The sequence below is a fragment of the Epinephelus lanceolatus genome, chromosome 24 (genome assembly GCF_041903045.1).
Source record: "Epinephelus lanceolatus isolate andai-2023 chromosome 24, ASM4190304v1, whole genome shotgun sequence".
Lineage (NCBI taxonomy): Eukaryota > Metazoa > Chordata > Actinopteri > Perciformes > Serranidae > Epinephelus > Epinephelus lanceolatus.
In genome coordinates, this window is record NC_135757.1 from 21,279,356 (window position 1) to 21,298,315 (window position 18,960).

Below are 18,960 nucleotides of genomic sequence, written 5' to 3' on the forward strand. Positions count from 1 at the left end.
GAGATGCATTAATACATCATTCAGTACCATTTTTAGAGCCTTATAACTGAAAACTTAGAACTTACTGAAAACATGTCCAGATTTTGGACATGATAAGAAGACAGGGAAATCTGAGTTAGTGCATGGACACTGGGGGTGGAACAGTTCACAAAATTTGTGGTTTGGTTTGATATACACTCCCGACACTGTTAAATTTGTTTTCAATAGCACTCAACAGAGGGTGGCCCAAAGGGATGCTGCTGTCAAGTTAAATCATGATTCCATATGGTACTTCCAGTTCTGTCCTTCAGTTAGATTAACAAAAGGAATGACTCATTAGCAAAACAATATGTTTAACCCTTGCATGAGACTATTTACCATGGGAGTGGGGAACACCTTCAAGTTCTTCATGTTGTCTTAACCCTTCCATGTACCAGAGCCTCCTCACAGAAAGCATGCAAAGTGTAAAGCACTCTGTGACCTCAAAATCACTGAACCATGACACCACTCATATCATACATTTCTTCATGTCTGAGATCCTCCTGACTTTTGTTTGGTATGCATTTTTACAGTCTCCTAGCTATATGGGATCAGTAGGACCCAGTCAGTGTAAAAAACAGTGTTAACATTGATAAAGTCCCATTGTCCTCAAACGTGGTGATAATAAAGTCCCAATGTCTTCAAAAGAGTATTTCTTAATTAACGGCATCTTAGCTTCTTGCTGTTGCTAAAATTGGTCAAATTTGTTGCCTTATATGATGTCAGTGCGTAGAGGAACCAGTAAGCAAGTGGGTTAAGAACAAAACTTGTAACACAGTATACAATTGATACGCAATTTATTTGATTATTTTCCACACATGACCATTTTTCTACAACATCAGGTTTCCTTCAACATCAGTGCATTTCATAGGTCAGCAAGACAACCAGTAGAATCCAAAAACAAGAAAATGTCAAAACCTAGAATAAAAGTGCTTCGTCGACTTCTATGAACATCAAGCACTGAATCTTAAAAAGAACACCACACACAAACGCAGAAATAATACATACGCCATTGCTTCAATCAGGTAAATAACTGACGAGAATGCTGTGCTCCTTGGCTGGAAGACACACACAGAAAGAGTTTGCATAAGGCACCAAGATGTGGAGGGAGTAGCTTATCAGTGGCAGGGTGGATTTCCTCTTTCTGTAGAGAATAGGAGCGTCCTACTTGATATTGGGCTGCTTTGAGAATGTGAGGCTAGGTGGGTGGGTGGGGGTGGGAGGGACACAGTAAGGTTTATCACGTGCATCACAGTATAGATTGGAATTACTTCCAAAGAAAAAAAAAGACGACAAAAACACTGATGGAACAAGAAATTTTAACGTCTCTATACAAAAAGTGGCTCTAAAAATAAGAGCAATTAAAGCGCAAAGATGGTGGATAAATATGCATTCGAAGAAAATAATATTTATTTGCATTACAAAACAAGCAAATTTGGTTAAAAGCTTTTACAACAGACATTTATAAATCGAAGTAATGCAGACACGGGAGTAATATACTTACTGCAATCAATGTGAACAGAGAGACTTTGCCTTCATGCATGTAGGAGTTCTTTCATCCACTGCAAACTCCAATTAAAAAGGAGAAAGACACAAATAGTGGGGGTTGATGCATTCACAAGTGACTCAATCATCATTTAAAATTTAGTTGTTTGTCAGCTAATCTACGACATTCCATTCCAGCAGTGTCTTTGCCAATACACCAATATCAATACTGCATCAAATATTTTCATAAATGAGAATTCAGAGATAAACTGCTGTTAATGTGTATCTAAATGGACACAATTTACCTGATATCAACCAAATTAAAGCAATACCATCACTTCTGACTTTGAGAGAAAGGGTCATTCCACCAATTTTACAAGCGGAGATCAGTTTACTCATCACAGGAAGTACCTAAAGCCCCGTTTCCACCAAGCAGTACGGTACTGTTCAGTTCAATCAGAACGCTTTTGTTTTCCATTATCTCCGTGAAAAGTTGTGGATGGTACCAATGAGACATTTCCATGTTGGGGTACCAAGCACACAGATCTGGTACTAAAAGGTGGAGCTGTGAACACTGCAGTCTGTTGATTGGTCAGTAGTGGACAGTCACTCTGCTCAGGGCTGAGTTGTGGCTGGTTTTGAAGCTCATGTAATCACTGTTCATACCGAGTTGTATTAATAGACTAACTATAAAATGAAAGGATGATTTGCTGCCTCTCACAGCAGCTGGAGTCAGAGAAAAAAATAATTCACTGTGCTGACTGCCGGCGACTTTTAAGGTGGAACATAACTAGTAATGTTACTTAATGTATGAGCTGAAAACTTGAATCCATCAACACACCTTAAATTTCATTGTGACAACTCTGACCATTACTTTAGTTTTTATATGACATACACTTTTATAATGAGTGGATCTTCAAGTGTTTATATATATATATATATATATATATATATATATATATGAATTTCAACCAGATTATGTGAACTGCATATATTGTAATCCTCACTCAAGAGGAAAAAAAAAAGCATTGTGGAGCATTGTTCCTGTGGGCTCCGGCAGCACTATACCCCTGAGTTTGCCTGAGAGGAACTAAATGCCCAAACCTGCTATTTTTAAATATCCCATGGAGAAAGACTCTCACTGCAGCCTGTTCTATTTTGCTCTGAAAAATGTCGCCGTGCAACCTCGTTCTGTGGACGATAAACGTGGAGACTTCCCTCTGTGTCACCAGTAATGAGGACATACAGTGAGTGACAACAACCTCGCAAACATTTAAGAGTATTGTTTGTGGTGGAAACATTAGGGTCTGGGTACCATGTCCGAAGGGTTACTTTTGGTTCAAAACATACTATACCGAAAGTGTTTGGTGGAGCCGGGGCTTTAGTCTGTGAAAAAAGTTGTGCAATGTTTTCTGTGGTTCTGGAGGAGCTTTGTTAAGTCTGAAACATAACCCTGACGATGTCATCAGGGTGCTCTCCTAAGCCTACTTTACGTTTGAAAAAGGTAAGTCCACCAAGGTTATGATTGGGGATGTCAGTTTTAGTGAATTTAGCTTTTGATAGCTTTTGATGATAGTGATATAAATGTTTTGCCTTTGATTTTATGTTCTGTTGGCTTTGCTGACATACAGTCAGCTAGCTGCATTAGCATTTAACATGTGGAAACACAGCACCCACTGCCCCCCCTTTGGTCTCCACCAATTTCAGTCTATTAGGGTAGTCTTCAGACTATTATTCTGCCAAACTGTTTTGCTTACTTTACATTTTTATGTTTCAGTTTTTCTCCTTTCTTTGTGCTCCCCTCACAGGGTTTGAAGTGGGCGTGGCTCATTTACGGAAAAGGTGAAGTCGCATCCTTCTATGCACCAGTCAAGATTAAAGGGTAACCAATGTTTTTGTGTCTAAGTGACTAATGGGAATAAGTTTTAAAACTGGTCCTGCATTGAGCAAGAGTGCTGCAGCCAACAGCGGCTAAACAGGCTCTAGTGTAACCACTCAGGGCATGTTCACACCGTCAATTTGAGTCTATTAAAAGTGCTTGTTTTTGCCACTGATTAGTTCAGATAGTTATTATAAATGGAAATTATAGAAAGGATCCCTACAGATTTAGACCTTATGATCCTTTTTGTTTGACCAGAAACAGACCAAAAATCACTCTTATAAAATCCACCAGACTCCATTTAAATAAACAGTAATTTCATCATCGTAAAATACAATTCATTCAAAGTCGACAGAAACAAAATAAAACCCAAAAATGCTGTTCTTGGTTTGACTTTCCACTGTTCCAACAATCAACAACTCTGGTTTGGTTGAAATAAAACCTCAATTCACTCAGTTAGATGTGAAAATATGCTGGGTTTATGCACACTAAAATGACTGTTTATTTAAATGTAGTCTAGTGGGTTTGCTGATAGCGATTTCAGGACTGCTCCTGGTCAATTTACATCCATTAAAAGTGCTCATTTTTGCCTCTGACTGGCTCAGATTGTTATCTGACAACATTATGGAAAGGATCCCTACAGAAACAGGCCTTTTTGTTTAAGAGTAAGATCCATTTTGTTTTACCTGAAACAGCCCCGAAATCCCTATCGCCAAACCCACCAGACTCCATTTAAATAAACAATAATATTATCATTGTAAAACACACTTTAATCACTGTTGACTGAAACAAAATAAAAACCCACAAAAGCCTTCTTGGCTCGACTTTTCACTCTTTCAATAATCACCAACTCTGGTTTGGTTGAAATAAAACCTCAATTCACCCAGTTAGATGTGAAAATATGCTGACTATACACGCTCAAATTACTGTTTATTTAAATTGAGTCTGGTGGGTTTGGTGACAGTGATTTCAAGGCTGTTTCTGCTCAAACAAATGGTCTCTGGAGGGATCCTTTCCATAATGATGTCAGGAGAGTTGCAACAGTATGAGATTTTCACGTTGCGATAACCGTCTCAGAAAATAGTTTCATGGTATCACGGTATTACAGAGATTATATTATTATCAGTCTGAATGGCTCTTAAAGAAAGAAAACGGATGGGCTATTGTTGATTTAACAAACATTAATAAGTGTAATTGAAACCTGAAACCATTTTGTTAATGGAAGTGTGTAAAAAAAAAAAAAGTCTCCCCTTGGAAAATAACTAAGATATAGGGGAGATGGGCAAATCTACATAGTATGATAACTGTCAAAAAATTTTTTTCACAGTATACCTTGAAACAACAAGCAACAATATGAACTTGTCAGTGGCAAAAACAAGCACTTTTAGTGGACGTACACTGTTCAAATTTTAAAAAGTCCCACTTGTCACTTAATCACAAAAACATGGGAAAATAGGTTCTCAGAAGCTAGTTCCTAGATTTTTGTTAAACTCTGATTGCTTATCTTGATGTTTAATGTGGGAAATACTTCGATTTGAAGCAAAGCTTTCAGGCGCTCCAACACAGATGAAGATCATATAGAGCAACTTTGCATTTCAGTACATTACATCCAATTTACAACATTTTCACAGCATTACATTTATCAGGCAGTATTCCAATTTTTTGTTACGTTGGATATCTTACTTTCAGAATGTACTCCTCAAAAGTTATTGACCTTAGTGTGAAGAAGAAGAAATGAACCGTATCCAGGTTGATCAGCGTATCCCCAAACATTGATCAGACTATCTTAAGGCTGTGTAAATATAGTACCATTACCTGCACAAGAATATGTTTTCATTGACATTGGATTATAAAAAAAAACAAAAAAAACTGATCAGCAGTACAAAAGCTTGTACTTGGAGGCTTCATGAAAATCATGAGAATCATTTGAGAACACCTTCAGTCATGTTGTCTCTCTGTCCTTCTCCCCCATGTTGCATTCATCTGTACGTCAGTGCGGGTCATGCTCTCATTTCATAACTGTGTGTGTGTGTGCTCACACACACTCTCACACACACATTGCTGAATCTACAATATCAACATCCAAGATACAGACGGTGGGAACTAGGATTTGAATGCAGAGTTTTTCCAAAGTGGTTTGTGATAGACCCAGCCTTCACCCTGGAGGAGAAGAAGAGACCACTGTCAAAATTTAATCTAATCAATTAATAATCTGATTTACTGACTGTTAAATCTGTTTAGAGTTGGAAATGATCTGATGTTAAAACAAGAAAACGCTGAGCATCTTTTGGCAATTAGGACACAATTCAGAGATTTAAAAACTAAAATACGTAGATGACAGACAAGGGAAAAAAACGCTGGTAGATAAATATATGAATAATCATAGTAATCCTGTAACAAGTGTTGTTTATTTAAGTGACCCAGATTCTTGGGGAATTTAAAATAGCGGAGTGCAAGGTGAGAACACTCTGAAATAGAGAAGCTCCAGCAGGAGACAGAAATCATGCTCAAGGTGATTTAAAATTTATTTAGAGTCAGCACAGGTGGCTTTTCACAGGCTGTGCTCTGCTTGTCCTTGTTAGTGTCTTCTGCTGCAGCATCCTGTTAGGGTTGTACCTCGACTGCAATTTTTTTTTTTGCAGTAATAAATAAATAAATAAATAAATGCTGTGTCATTAAACCATCATGATTGTAAAATAAATAAAGGAGCATTTTTTGTGGTCGTCTTTCTCACCTCTCTGTCAAAATATCTGGTCCTCCAAGCAGTTTCAGTCTCAGCCCGGTGCCTCTCCTCTGTCCTCTGCCTTTCCTCCAGAATCCTCTTGTGCTCCGTGGCTTTTTCAATGTCCTTCTGCCGTAAGGACTCCGTCACATGCTGCCACAGGCGCCTGAAATTTGGAGAAATAATTGAGCAAGTAAGCAGTTGAGTAAAGCATCAATAGAGGCATGCAACTGATTGGCTTCTTGTTCTATGAGAGCACAAACTTCAGGGCTGGATTTGGATTTGTACTCCTTCCTGCTTATATATTTCACTTATATTACTAAAAGTTTGTATAATAAACAACCATTTTTAGGATAGCAGAGCTTGAAATAACATGTGCATATGCACAATAGTGCACCTAATTCTCAGCTCTACATGCACCGGTCCAAGTAACATGGTACAGCTGCCAGCTCAGTCATAAAAAAAAAAAAGCTGCTTACAAAGTCACGCTAATTCTATGATAAACACATTTAATTTCCTTTAAGTTCTTCACAATAAAAGTCCCGTTTTTGTTTCTGATTTCAGATGTCTATGTTGCAGAAAAAAAAAAGAAAACCATGAAACATCATTGGCAGCTGTGCCTTGTCAAATAAATCAAAACCTATATGACTGGACCATTTGGGAATTTCATTTGGAAGGACAGACACAGGAGGAGGCCACACTCAGCAGTTAGAAGAATATCAGCTTTGCATTAAGGATTTTTGGTAAACAGGCCATACAGTACTTGTTAAGGTTGCTTAGCAACCTCAGACGCACCCTGCCACTGCACTCTTGAAAGCTGGCACAAAAAAGACACAAGAGTAGCGCCCAGCACTGGACCTTGTGTTTTTCAGGTGGTTAAAGATGCAGCTTGTGTAAGATCTCTAGTTTACAGGGCTTACAGTTATTACACAGGCTAGTTAATAACATATCGGGCAGGTGAAGGACGAACCCAAGGCGATATGTAAACTCATCTTCATTTGTCGACTACAAACATGACATATTATCTGAAACATGCAAGTAGCTACATGCCCATTAGCCACTTAGCACAGTCATTACTGCTTTGCCAACAGCGTCTGCATAACAGGCGGCTTGCTCAGTGTGTGACGTGCACTTGTAGATAAAATATAGGCATATATTAATGAAGGTTCATCAGTACAGTTTTGTATTTCTCTGTAATGTAGCACAGTATTAACAATGTTGCTGATACTATTCTTTCTCACACCTTGAACTCAAACCATTGTGTTGCCCCACCCAAAATATATAATCTAATAATTACATAAATGTCGTAAACGTGGCGACTAGTCGACTAATGGCCCTGAATGACGACTATTGGTTGGCTAGGAAAATTCTTAGTTGAAAGAAGAAATGACCCAAAAAATTTGCAAGAAATTAGGAAATTTGTTAAAAAAGAAAAAAAAAGGAAAAACAACAAGTTAAAAACATCCAAACAAGGAAATGACCTGGACAGAGTGCTTAAAATTATAATAGTTCTGTAACATGATTTTAAATATAGTTTTTCTCTAGCTTTTTTTTCCCCTAGTATTTTTTTTTAAATATTTTTTTAAAGTCTATATTTTTTTGTAATTTGTTGGACATTTCTTATGAAGCTGCTCAATGCCCTTTTTCCCCCCATGTTTTTGAAAGAAATCACACCAACCTGCTCAAGGTTCAAAGGTTAAAATTAGGGCTGTCAAGCCATTAAAAATTACTTTAAATCTAAAAATGTATTTAATTAATTACATGCTTTGTATTAAATTCATCAAAATCAATCGCATACATCAATTGTTGCTCCAGACCTCTGGGTTTGCTGCTAAATGCTTTGTGTTGAGGTGATATTTCAGGCTTGAAGTACTCCAATACATAAATTGGATGGTGCTCCTATCAACAGTTCAAGCTGGGCATTTTTTAAATGTAAATGTTCCATTCACAAGGCCAAGCAGCATCGTCTCATCTGCCTCCATCATGTGACAAAGCTGCTGTGGATTTAAATGATGTACTGGGTCAAAGGGCACCACAGACTGCGATTCATCTACGTTGATTTTTAGAACATGTTATTTTTTCTGTGATTAATTAATCAAAGTTAGCACCTAATTTTGACAGCCCTAGTGTAAATACTTGTGAAAGGCATCAGAAAAGCGATGTTGCTCCAGATTTTAAAGGGTTAAAGTCCCTGCAAATCAACTATGTAGGCGACTGTGACAGCCACTCTAGAATCTTCCATTTCTTCTTCTGAAACCAAGCCTTGGTGGACTTTGAGGTATGCTTGGGATCATTATCCTGTTGGAAGGTCCAATGACACCCAAGCTTCAGCTTCCTCACAGATGGCACGACGTATTTACCTAAGATTTCCTGATACTTGACTGAATCCATCGTGCCCTCCACACGCTGCAGGTTTCCAGTGCCAGAGGCAGCAAAGCAGCCCCAGAGCATCACTGAGCCACCACCACCATGCTTCACTGTAGGCAGGGTGTTCTTTTCAGCATATGCTTCATTCTTCTTCCTCCAGACATACCGCTGTTCCATAGGCCCAAAAAGTTCCAGTTTTGTTTCATCACTCCACAGAACAGAATTTCAAAACTTCTGTGGCTTATTTATATGGTTTTGAGCATATTGGAGCCGACTTTTCTTGTGCTTTTGGGTCAGTAGTGGTGTACGTCTTGGAGTCCGGGCATGGAGCCCTTCGGTGTTTAGTATGCGCCTTATTGTACAAACTGAAACCTCAGTGCCTGCTGCCACCAAGTCTTGCTGCAGGTGTTTTGCAGTCACTCGAGGGTTTTTGACCACTTGCCTCCTCAGGAATCTGGTGGCAGCCACTGATAGTTTACTCTTTCTGCCACGTCCAGGTAGTGTAGCCACTGTTCCTTTAACTTTGAACTTGCGAACTATGCTTCCAACTGTATCTCTAGGAACATTCAGAGCTTTTGCTATTGTTTTGTATCCTTTTCCTTGTTTGTGCAAGGCAATGATTTCTTCTCCGAACTTTCTGGACAATTCTTTTGACTGAGCCATATTTCTAACATGCAATCAAACGTCACTCTCAACAAACCCCTAGCCAGTCCAGGTATTTATGTGTTCTGTCTCAAGCACACCTGAACTAATGAAGCCCTTGATTAGTTGCACCAGGTGTGCTTGAAACAGGGGGTTGAATAATTGTGATTAGTTGCATCAGGTGTGCTTGAGACAGGGGTTGAATAATTTTGAGACTGCAGTAGTCATTAAAAGTAGCATTTTGTGTTGAATTTGGATAAAAACCATGGTAATATTAGTTTTATTAAACTATTTCAACTGTTCTTGTCTACTTTGTTTATTGCAAACAGCTGAAAAATTGTACATTTTGCCAATAAGCCTGTTATGCAATGGGGGTTGAATAATTTCGATTGCAACCGTACTTATTCGTTATTATAGGCTACTGTTAATGTGTAACTTTTGTGGACCGACCAACTGTTTATTCTATTTGAATAAATTTACCTGCGCCTTATGGTCTTTAATGTCAAAATTAATGAATTTAAATTTTACTGAAACAGACAGTCTATAGGCTATACTCTTATTCATTTAACAAAAAATAAATCACCTAGAGATCTTTGCTGAGTAATAAGCTGTAAAGACGGGCCGAAGACGACTGTCCGAAACCATTTTAAAAAGAGTCTGACGGCTGCAGAAGGATGCATATACTCACAGCCTCTAAATGAGCAAACAGGTGGGAGATAGGGATAACATACCTGTCCTACTATAACGATCGGGGTGCACAACTGCACATCTTTTTTGATGTAGTTCTCAAATATGGTTTATGAATTAACGTTACTTTCAGCTCCGCCATCACTGACGTGTTTTGTGAAAGACTCGTCGGAAATCATGTGAAGCTGCCAGTTCCAATACGCGCACACTTTGAATTGTGCTCTACATATTAATTATGAACTATATGTACCGAGTTGAATTCTGTGGAGACAGACCATTCATTTAGCAAGATAAAATGACAAAAATCACCCAAAGAAATCACCAAAAATGAAACCAACCGTGATGGACTCAGCTGATGGGCGATTGGCGATGTATTCGTCCAATCGCCCAAGCCTTAACCCCACCTCCACAGACATCTGTAAGAGTGGGTGCAATTTCAGACAGAACATGACAATGGCATGTAACAAGTTGACAATTCTGTCTGATATCACGCAACCATAGACAGTGAATGATAAAAGATGTTCTAGATCATTGGTTCTTAAATGGTCCAGCAATGGGGTCCAGATTTCTCTGAAGTCTATAGGCCCGTTTCCACCGCAGGGACTTCGGGGTAATTTTACGGGGCCTGGGCCGTTGGTGCGTGTCTCCACCGCAGGAACCACCCCCGAAGGACAGAGTTTTACAGGGGCTAAACAAGTTCCTGCCTCGGAGTAGGTACTCAGAACGGCCCCGAGAAACTCCTGGCTGGGGCTTGGGGGTTACTTGGTGCTGATTGGATATACTCAAGGCGGAATGTGACGTCAACAGAAAGCAACAAAATAGCCGGCATTTTTAAAACTCAGCAGACGAGGGTTAGCTCGTTCATAGCTTCCACCGCCATGTAAACAAACTCAATAACCGGTCCGTGAAAAACATTTTTTCCGGCGGATATCTTAGTTACAACATGATTGAGCTAGCAAAGCAGTATTGTGTTGATATGTGTGGTATTTATTCAGTTTTGGTCAATCACGATATCTAGAAAGCATCAGCTGACAGGGACAGCTAACAGCAGCAGCAAAGCTAACATCAGGACGTCATCTGTTAAAAGCCTCCCGTTGTCGGAAACGACATGAAACTACTCCAAGTGCTGGAGGATCTGACGTGCTGACGTAGTGCGGTAAGCGAGTTGTGTCATTTCCGGTGTTTCTGTGACAGCGTCTCTGTACTGCTCTGGTGAATTCTGCTAGCCTGCTTTCTCACTTCAGTTGCTTTAACGTCTACTTCAAGTCTTAACCCACAGTGGTTCTGTTTAAGCACTTATAGCTCTCCTCCTTTCTACGACTTTCTCGCTAATCTCTTAGCTGTTGTTTGCACGTTACTAGCCTTGGTAGCTACATTAGCTTTACTGTTAGCGATGGCTTCTCCTTCTGCTCTTTCTTGCTCGGTGTGCCAAATGTTCAGTTATGCCTCTGCCTCCTTTAGCGACAGTGATAACTGTAATAAGTGTAGCTTATTTGCTGCATTGGAGGCGAGGCTTAGTGAATTAGAAGTGCGGCTCCACACCATGGAAAACCATTCAGTAGCTGCGGTAGTTAGCCAGCCCCCTGTAGCCGGTGCGGAGCCACATAGCATAGCCTTAGCCTCTGCTAACTGTCCTCCGGCAACTCCCATGCAGCCGGGAGGCTGGGTAACTGTTCGTGAGAGGTGCAGCTCCAAGCCGAAGCCCACGGCTCACCACCAGCCTGTTCACGTTTCCAACCGCTTTTCCCCACTCAGCGACACACCCGCTGAGGATAAAACTCTGGTTATTGGCAGCTCTATTCTGAGGAACGTGAAGTTAGCAACACCAGCGGCCATAGTCAAATGTATCCCTGGGGCCAGAGCGGGCGACATTGAGTCAAATTTAAAACTGCTGGCTAAAGCTAAACGTAGATTCAGTAAGATTGTTATTCACGTCGGCGGCAATGACACCCGGTTACGCCAATCGGAGGTCACTAAAATTAATATTGCCTCGGTGTGTGAATATGCAAAAACGATGTCGGACTCCGTAGTTTTCTCTGGACCCCTCCCAAATCTGACCAGTGATGACATGTTTAGCCGCATGTCATCATTTAATCGCTGGCTGTCCAGGTGGTGTCCAGCAAAGGATGTGGGTTTCGTTAATAATTGGCAAACTTTCTGGGGAAAACCTGGTCTTATTAGGAGAGATGGCATTCATCCCACTTTGGATGGAGCTGCTCTGATTTCTAGGAACCTGGCAAACTTTATTAGTAAATCAAATCCCTGACAACCCAGAGTTGAGACCAGGACTCGGAGACGCAGTCCTATACGCCTCTCTGAGCTTCTAGTTCAGTTACCCAGCCATAGTTTTCATAGTTTTATACAAACGGCGTCTGTCCCCCGACCACCTAAATTATTTAAATCTAAAATTAAACAAAGAGGAGTTGTGCATAACAACCTCATAAAAATTAAAACCTCTTCTGTGACAGAAAGACAAAACAGGAGAATTAAATGCGGACTGTTAAATATCAGGTCTCTATCATCTAAAGCAGTGTTAGTAAACGAATTAATATCAGATAATCATATTGATTTACTCAGTCTCACAGAAACCTGGCTGTGTCAAGATGAATATGTCAGTCTCAATGAATCCACTCCTCCCAGTCATAATAATACCCACATTCCTCGAGGCAGCGGCCGAGGAGGGGGAGTTGCAGCCATTTTTAACTCTAGTGTGTTAATCAGCCCTAAACCTAAACTAGATTATAATTCATTTGAAAGCCTTGTTCTTAGTCTTTTACATCCGACCTGGAAAACCTCGCAGCCACTTTTATTTGTTATAGTGTACCATGCTCCTGGCCCGTATTCTGAATTTGTATCAGAATTCTCAGAGTTTTTATCCAGTTTAGTTCTTAAATCAGATAAAGTTATTATTGTAGGCGATTTTAACATTCATGTCGACGTTGATAATGACTCCCTGGCTACCGCGTTTATCTCATTATTAGACTCCATTGGCTTCAGTCAGGGTGTACATGAACCCACTCATTGTTTTAACCATACCCTCGATCTAGTTCTGACGTATGGAATTGAAATTGATAACCTAAAAATCTTTCCACAGAATCCCTCGCTATCGGATCATTATCTGATTACTTTTGATTTCTTTTTACCCGATTACACGCCACTCAGCAACAGTTACTATACTAGATGTTTATCAGATAGTGCTGTCGCAAAATTTAAGGAAAAGATTACTCCGTCGTTAAATTCAATACCAAGTCCCCCAGTAACAGAGGTTTCCTGTACCGACTTTGATCATTTTGTCGATAGCGTCGTAGGCTCGCTGCGAACAACACTTGACTCTGTAGCTCCTCTTAAAAAGAAGTTAAAAAAGCAAAGAAAGTTCGCTCCTTGGTATAACTCTCAAACCCGTAAGTTAAAACAAATATCGCGAAAATTTGAAAGGAATTGGTGATTGACCAAACTGGAAGAATCTCGTTTAATCTGGACAGACAGTCTCAAAACTTATAAGAGGGGCCTCCGCAATGCCAGAGCAAACTATTACTCAGCATTAATAGAAGAAAACAAGAACAACCCCAGGTTTCTTTTCAGCACTGTAGCCAGGCTGACTGAGAGTCAAAGCTCTATTGAGCCTTGTATTCCTTTAGCCCTTAGCAGTAATGATTTTATGAGCTTTTTTAATGACAAAATTCTAACTATTAGAGGCAAAATTCATGACCTCCTGCCCTCAGATGGTAGGCCTACCTATCTAACCTCAAACACAGCTGTAGAACCTAATATATATTTAGATTGCTTCTCCCCAATTTCTCTTCAAGAATTGACCGCAGTGATTTCTTCATCTAAATCATCAACGTGTCTCTTAGACCCCATCCCAACTAGGCTACTTAAGGAGGTCTTTCCTTTAGTTAACACTCATATATTAGATATGATCAATATATCCTTATTAACAGGCTATGTACCACAGTCTTTTAAGGTAGCTGTAATTAAACCTCTACTAAAAAGCCCACCCTGGATCCAGAGGTGTTAGCCAACTATAGACCAATATCTAATCTTCCCTTTATGTCAAAGATCCTTGAGAAAGTAGTCGCAGACCAGCTGTGTGGTTTTCTCCATGATGATAATTTATTTGAGGAATTTCAGTCAGGATTTAGAGTGCATCATAGCACTGAGACAGCACTAGTTAAAATTACAAATGACCTTCTGATTGCTTCAGACAAAGGACTTGTCTCTGTACTTGTTTTATTAGATCTTAGTGCGGCGTTTGACACAATTGACCATCAAGTTCTACTGCAGAGACTGGATCACTTAATTGGCCTAAAAGGTTCTGCACTAAGCTGGTTTAAATCTTATTTATCTGATCGTTTTCAGTTTGTTGACGTTCATAATGAATCATCCTTACGTACCAAAGTTTGTTTTGGAGTTCCGCAAGGTTCTGTGCTCGGACCAATCCTATTTACTCTATATATGCTTCCTTTAGGTAACATCATTAGAAATCACTCTATAAATTTCCATTGTTATGCGGATGATACTCAGTTGTATTTATCGATGAAGCCAGAAGAAAGTAATCAATTAACTAAACTCCATAACTGCCTTAAAGACATAAAAACTTGGATGAGCACCAATTTCCTGATGTTAAATTCAGACAAAACTGAAGTTATTGTTCTTGGCCCCAAACAACTCAGAGACTCTTTATCTGATGACATAGTTTCTCTAGATGGCATTGCTCTGGCCTCTAGCACTACCGTAAGAAACCTCGGAGTAATATTTGATCAAGATTTGTCTTTTAATTCTCATTTAAAACAAACCTCACGGACTGCATTTTTTCATCTGCGTAATATTGCGAAAATTAGGTCTATCCTGACCCGAAAAGATGCAGAAAAATTGGTCCACGCTTTTGTTACCTCTAGGCTGGATTACTGTAACTCTCTATTATCAGGTAGCTCTAGTAAGTCCTTAAAAACTCTCCAGCTAATTCAGAATGCAGCAGCACGTGTACTAACAGGAACTAAGAAACGAGATCATATTTCTCCTGTTTTAGCTTCTCTGCACTGGCTCCCTGTAAAATCCAGAATTGAATTTAAAATTCTACTGTTAACTTATAAAGCTCTAAATGGTCAAGCTCCATCATATCTTAGTGAGCCCATAGTGCCATATTATCCCACCAGAACATGGCGCTCTGAGAAGGCAGGGTTACTCGTGGTCCCTAAAGTCACCAAAAGTAGATCAGGAGCTAGAGCCTTCAGCTATCAGGCTCCTCTCCTGTGGAATCATCTTCCTGTTACGGTCCGGGAGGCAGACACCGTCTCCACATTTAAGACTAGACTTAAGACTTTCCTCTTTGATAAAGCTTATAGTTAGGGCTGGCTCAGGCTTGCCCTGTACCAGCCCCTAGTTAGGCTGACTTAGGCCTAGTCTGCCGGAGGACCCCCCCTATAATACACCGGGCACCTTCTCTCCTTCTCTCTCTCTCTCTCTCGTATTCTATTACTGCATCTTGCTAACTCGGCCATTCTGGATGTCACTAACTCGGCTTCTTCTCCGGAGCCTTTGTGCTCCACTGTCTCTCAGATTAACTCATATCGCAGCGGTGCCTGGACAGCGTGACGTGTGTGGTTGTGCTGCTGCTGTGGTCCTGCCAGATGCCTCCTGCTGCTGCTGCCATCATTAGTCATTAGTCATACTTCTACTGTTATTATACACATATGACTATTGTCACACATGTATACTGCCAGATATTAATACATACTTTCAGCATATTGTACCACAGTAGCCAGAACTATAACTATAATATTATTACTTTCAATAATGTTGTTGTAACCTACTGTCATTACCTGCATCTCTCTCTCTGTCTCTCTCTCTGTCTCATTGTGTCATGCGGATTACTGTTAATTTATTATGCTGATCTGTTCTGTACGACATCTATTGCACGTCTGTCCGTCCTGAAAGAGGGATCCCTCCTCAGTTGCTCTTCCTGAGGTTTCTACCGTTTTTTTTCCCCGTTAAAGGGGTTTTTTTGGGAAGTTTTTCCTTATCCGCTGTGAAGGTCATAAGGACAGAGGGATGTCGTATGCTGTAAAGCCCTGTGAGGCAAATTGTGATTTGTGATATTGGGCTTTATAAATAAAATTGATTGATTGATTGATTGATTGAAGTAGCTCAATCATGTTGTAACTAAGACATCCGGTGGAAAAAATTTTTTTTTTTTCACGGATCACTTTGTGAGTTCAGTGAGTTATTACAGACACCACTATCGGCTAACAGCATCAGCGTCCCTACGCCACTACGTCGCCCCGGTCAAAATGGTCGCGCAACGATTACGTCACATCCAGAGCACGGCAACTTTACAGGAACCTTCCTCCTACTCCGCTCTCTCGGTGGAGACATGGTGGTTGAGAGGGCCAAGAGAGAGGGCGTTCCTGTAGTAGTTCCTGCCCCCCAAATAGTACCAGGAACTTCTTCAGTGGAAACGGGCCTATTAGTTCCAGGTCCACACAGTTTAATATATTCGGTGTCATACTAGCATTTGGCCATGTCGTTGAGCTAGTTTGCTGTCTCTATCAAGTAGCTGTCCATTAATCACTCACTCTACAGCAAGAACAGGAACTTCAAAATAAAAGCTCTGTGGTGAAAATTCACTGTACTTATACATAAAATTACATGTTTGCAAGTCATTTGCGGTCCATTAAGAATGTACCTGCGACCCACTTTTGGATTTCGACCCACCAGTTGGGAACCACTGTTATAGATGGCACTGAGAGCACTCAGGGGAATACTCTGAGTATATGAGAACGCGACAATAGGATAACGTTAATTTGGGTTTAATAAAGATAAACATTCTGTGGGTCCAAAAAATCTGTCTCCCATCCATTGTCTATGGAGCATCTCCAAACTTATACCCTATGACATCACAAGTTTGAGACTTCACTGGTTTCTGGCATTGACAGAAAGTAGCACATGTTCACAAATAGTGATTAAACTTTGACTGGCCATGGAAATAACATATTGGAATTCTTAATTTGGGTGGTGTTCCCCTTTAAGAAGAGCTGTTTCAGTACTATGGTGTTTTTTAAAACAAGATTGAAATTTCTCAAAGATTTTGTTTGCATTAAAAAAATTCCGCTGTTGCTCCGAGACAATCTTTTTTCTAAAACCTTAGCTAAAAACAAGAGCTTAGAAATAGAAATAGGACTAAAATTGTTAAGATCAGAGGAATCTCAAGATGGCCTTTTTAAAAGTGGTTGAACAAGAGCAGTTTTACATCAGTCAGCACACTTATTTTCATAAATATTTTAATAAAAAATAAAAGCCCTTTTTAAAAAAAACAAACAAAAAAAAAACTCTGCAATGTTATGTGTCCAAGTGACTCAAAGTTATTATTAAAATGTATCACTACACAGGACACAACTCTTCATATGGGATTTTGGTGCTTTTTCGATTTTTTAATTAATATTTTTAATGAAAAATCATTATTTTTTAAATAACATGTCACATTTGGTGTCATTGATTTTCACAAAAAGCACTGAAAGCTGTTTTTATCATAAGAACTTGGTAATGACGTCCATATTCCATCAATCACATATATTTATCAATTATGTAATATGAAAAAAAAGCATATTTAATAGAGGAAAAGAAGTAACCAAAGAAGTCCTAATAAGATTTAAAAGAAAAACTTTAAAAAAAAACAAAAGTAGCAGTTTCACTGTACATTACTGTAATTTCGAGTGTAATTTCATGAGTTAAATGCAAAAAAAAATAGGGCTGTCAAAGTTAACGCGTTAATAACAAGTTTACGCAAATTCCTTTTAATGCCACAATTTTTTTGACATGAGACTGACGCGCGTACCTTCTATAATTATGACCCTTGACCAATCCCTTTGAGAAATCTGGAAGCAATGCAGCAGTAATGTTATGGATAGAATGTAGAAACAAACCTCCGTGAGAATAAATGGATAAAGAAAGGGGTCTTTTGAATGGCAAGTTCAGCTTCACAGCCCTGCCATATGGCTCTCTCGACAAGAAGAAAAATTATTTGCATTTGCTGTCAATGTGAATTGGGTTACCGACGGAGGACGTGGAGCTGCTTAAAAAAATGAGGGCCGCTTAGTTAACCTTTACAAGTGTAAAGTTGGACACTACATTGTGTTAAAGCACATTTGTCCAGTCCCACATTGATAAGAGTATTAAAAACCTGATAAATATCCCTTTAAAGTACATTTAGAACAGATAGAAAATGTGCAATTAATTTGTGATTAATTGCAATTCACTATTCTAATTGATTGACAGCCTTAATAAAAGTACTTTGAGCCCTAGATGGACTAAAACAATGACAAAATAAAAATGCAACAATTAAACCCCACCACTATTCTGACCTGGATTCAGTCGGTCCCTGCTTCTCAACCGGCCGAACGCACTTCCTCGTAACAGGCAGCTTGGTGACGTCGACCACCCTCGTCTCTCCGCTGGTGTAGCTGAACTCCAGGACACCGTTCCACTCGCCCTGCACACGACACACCACTGCGTTGGTGGTGTTGTGCTTCACCTCCGCTGTTACCCTACATATCAACAGAGCAATAAAATAAATACAAGGACACCATTTCATATTGTTTTAAAAGTATGAAAAAATATGTCTGTTTCTCAAATGTTGCTGTTACTTTAGAGATATTCACAACATGACGATGCCGTTAATATCGACTTGTACCCTGGGAGGAACTCACTTGTGTAATTTGCCACCATAAAATGGTTTCGTCTGGAAGGTGATGACCGCCAAGTAGCCCGACTTGGCGCAGTTGATAGTGACTTTGCCGCCCAGTTCCACCCAGGGAACAGTGAGGATGGAGCGTGCATATGCACAAGGCAGCGTGAAAGTGTACTCTTCATCATGCTCCAGCAAATATAGACAACCTAGAGAGATAAACAGATGAAGACAGAAATAAGTTCAAGTTTAAAATGTCTCATTTATTTCTTCTTTACCAGACCGTTCTGTCAGATTTTCTGCCCTAATTAATGCACTCATTGGTGCTGAGCCTGAGTCCTGTCTGGAAGGAGATACTTTGTCCTTGTTAGTGATTCAGGCTATTAAGATCATTAATTACTCTGAGTAGGAAACTTTCAACATTCATTTTAAATTCTAAAAATATATCGCTCTTCTTGGTTGCAAGAAGTAAGAATG

General features: G+C 39.7%; 1 protein-coding gene across 2 annotated transcripts in view; it reads right to left on the reverse strand.

Annotated features, from left to right (window-relative positions):
- Positions 1–4,870: 4,870 nt before the first annotated feature.
- Positions 4,871–18,960, reverse strand: part of LOC117250208 (oxysterol-binding protein-related protein 11-like) — a 33,132-nt gene continuing 19,042 nt past the window's right edge. For both annotated transcript variants that reach the window (XM_078165996.1, XM_033616302.2), the window contains 4 exons: positions 18,506–18,692; positions 18,161–18,343; positions 6,117–6,270; positions 4,871–5,542 (listed from right to left, as the gene is read on the reverse strand). In XM_078165996.1, the coding sequence (XP_078022122.1) occupies positions 5,486–5,542; positions 6,117–6,270; positions 18,161–18,343; positions 18,506–18,692 (581 nt within the window). In that variant the 3' untranslated portion in view covers positions 4,871–5,485. The remainder of the gene's footprint in view (positions 5,543–6,116; positions 6,271–18,160; positions 18,344–18,505; positions 18,693–18,960) is intronic.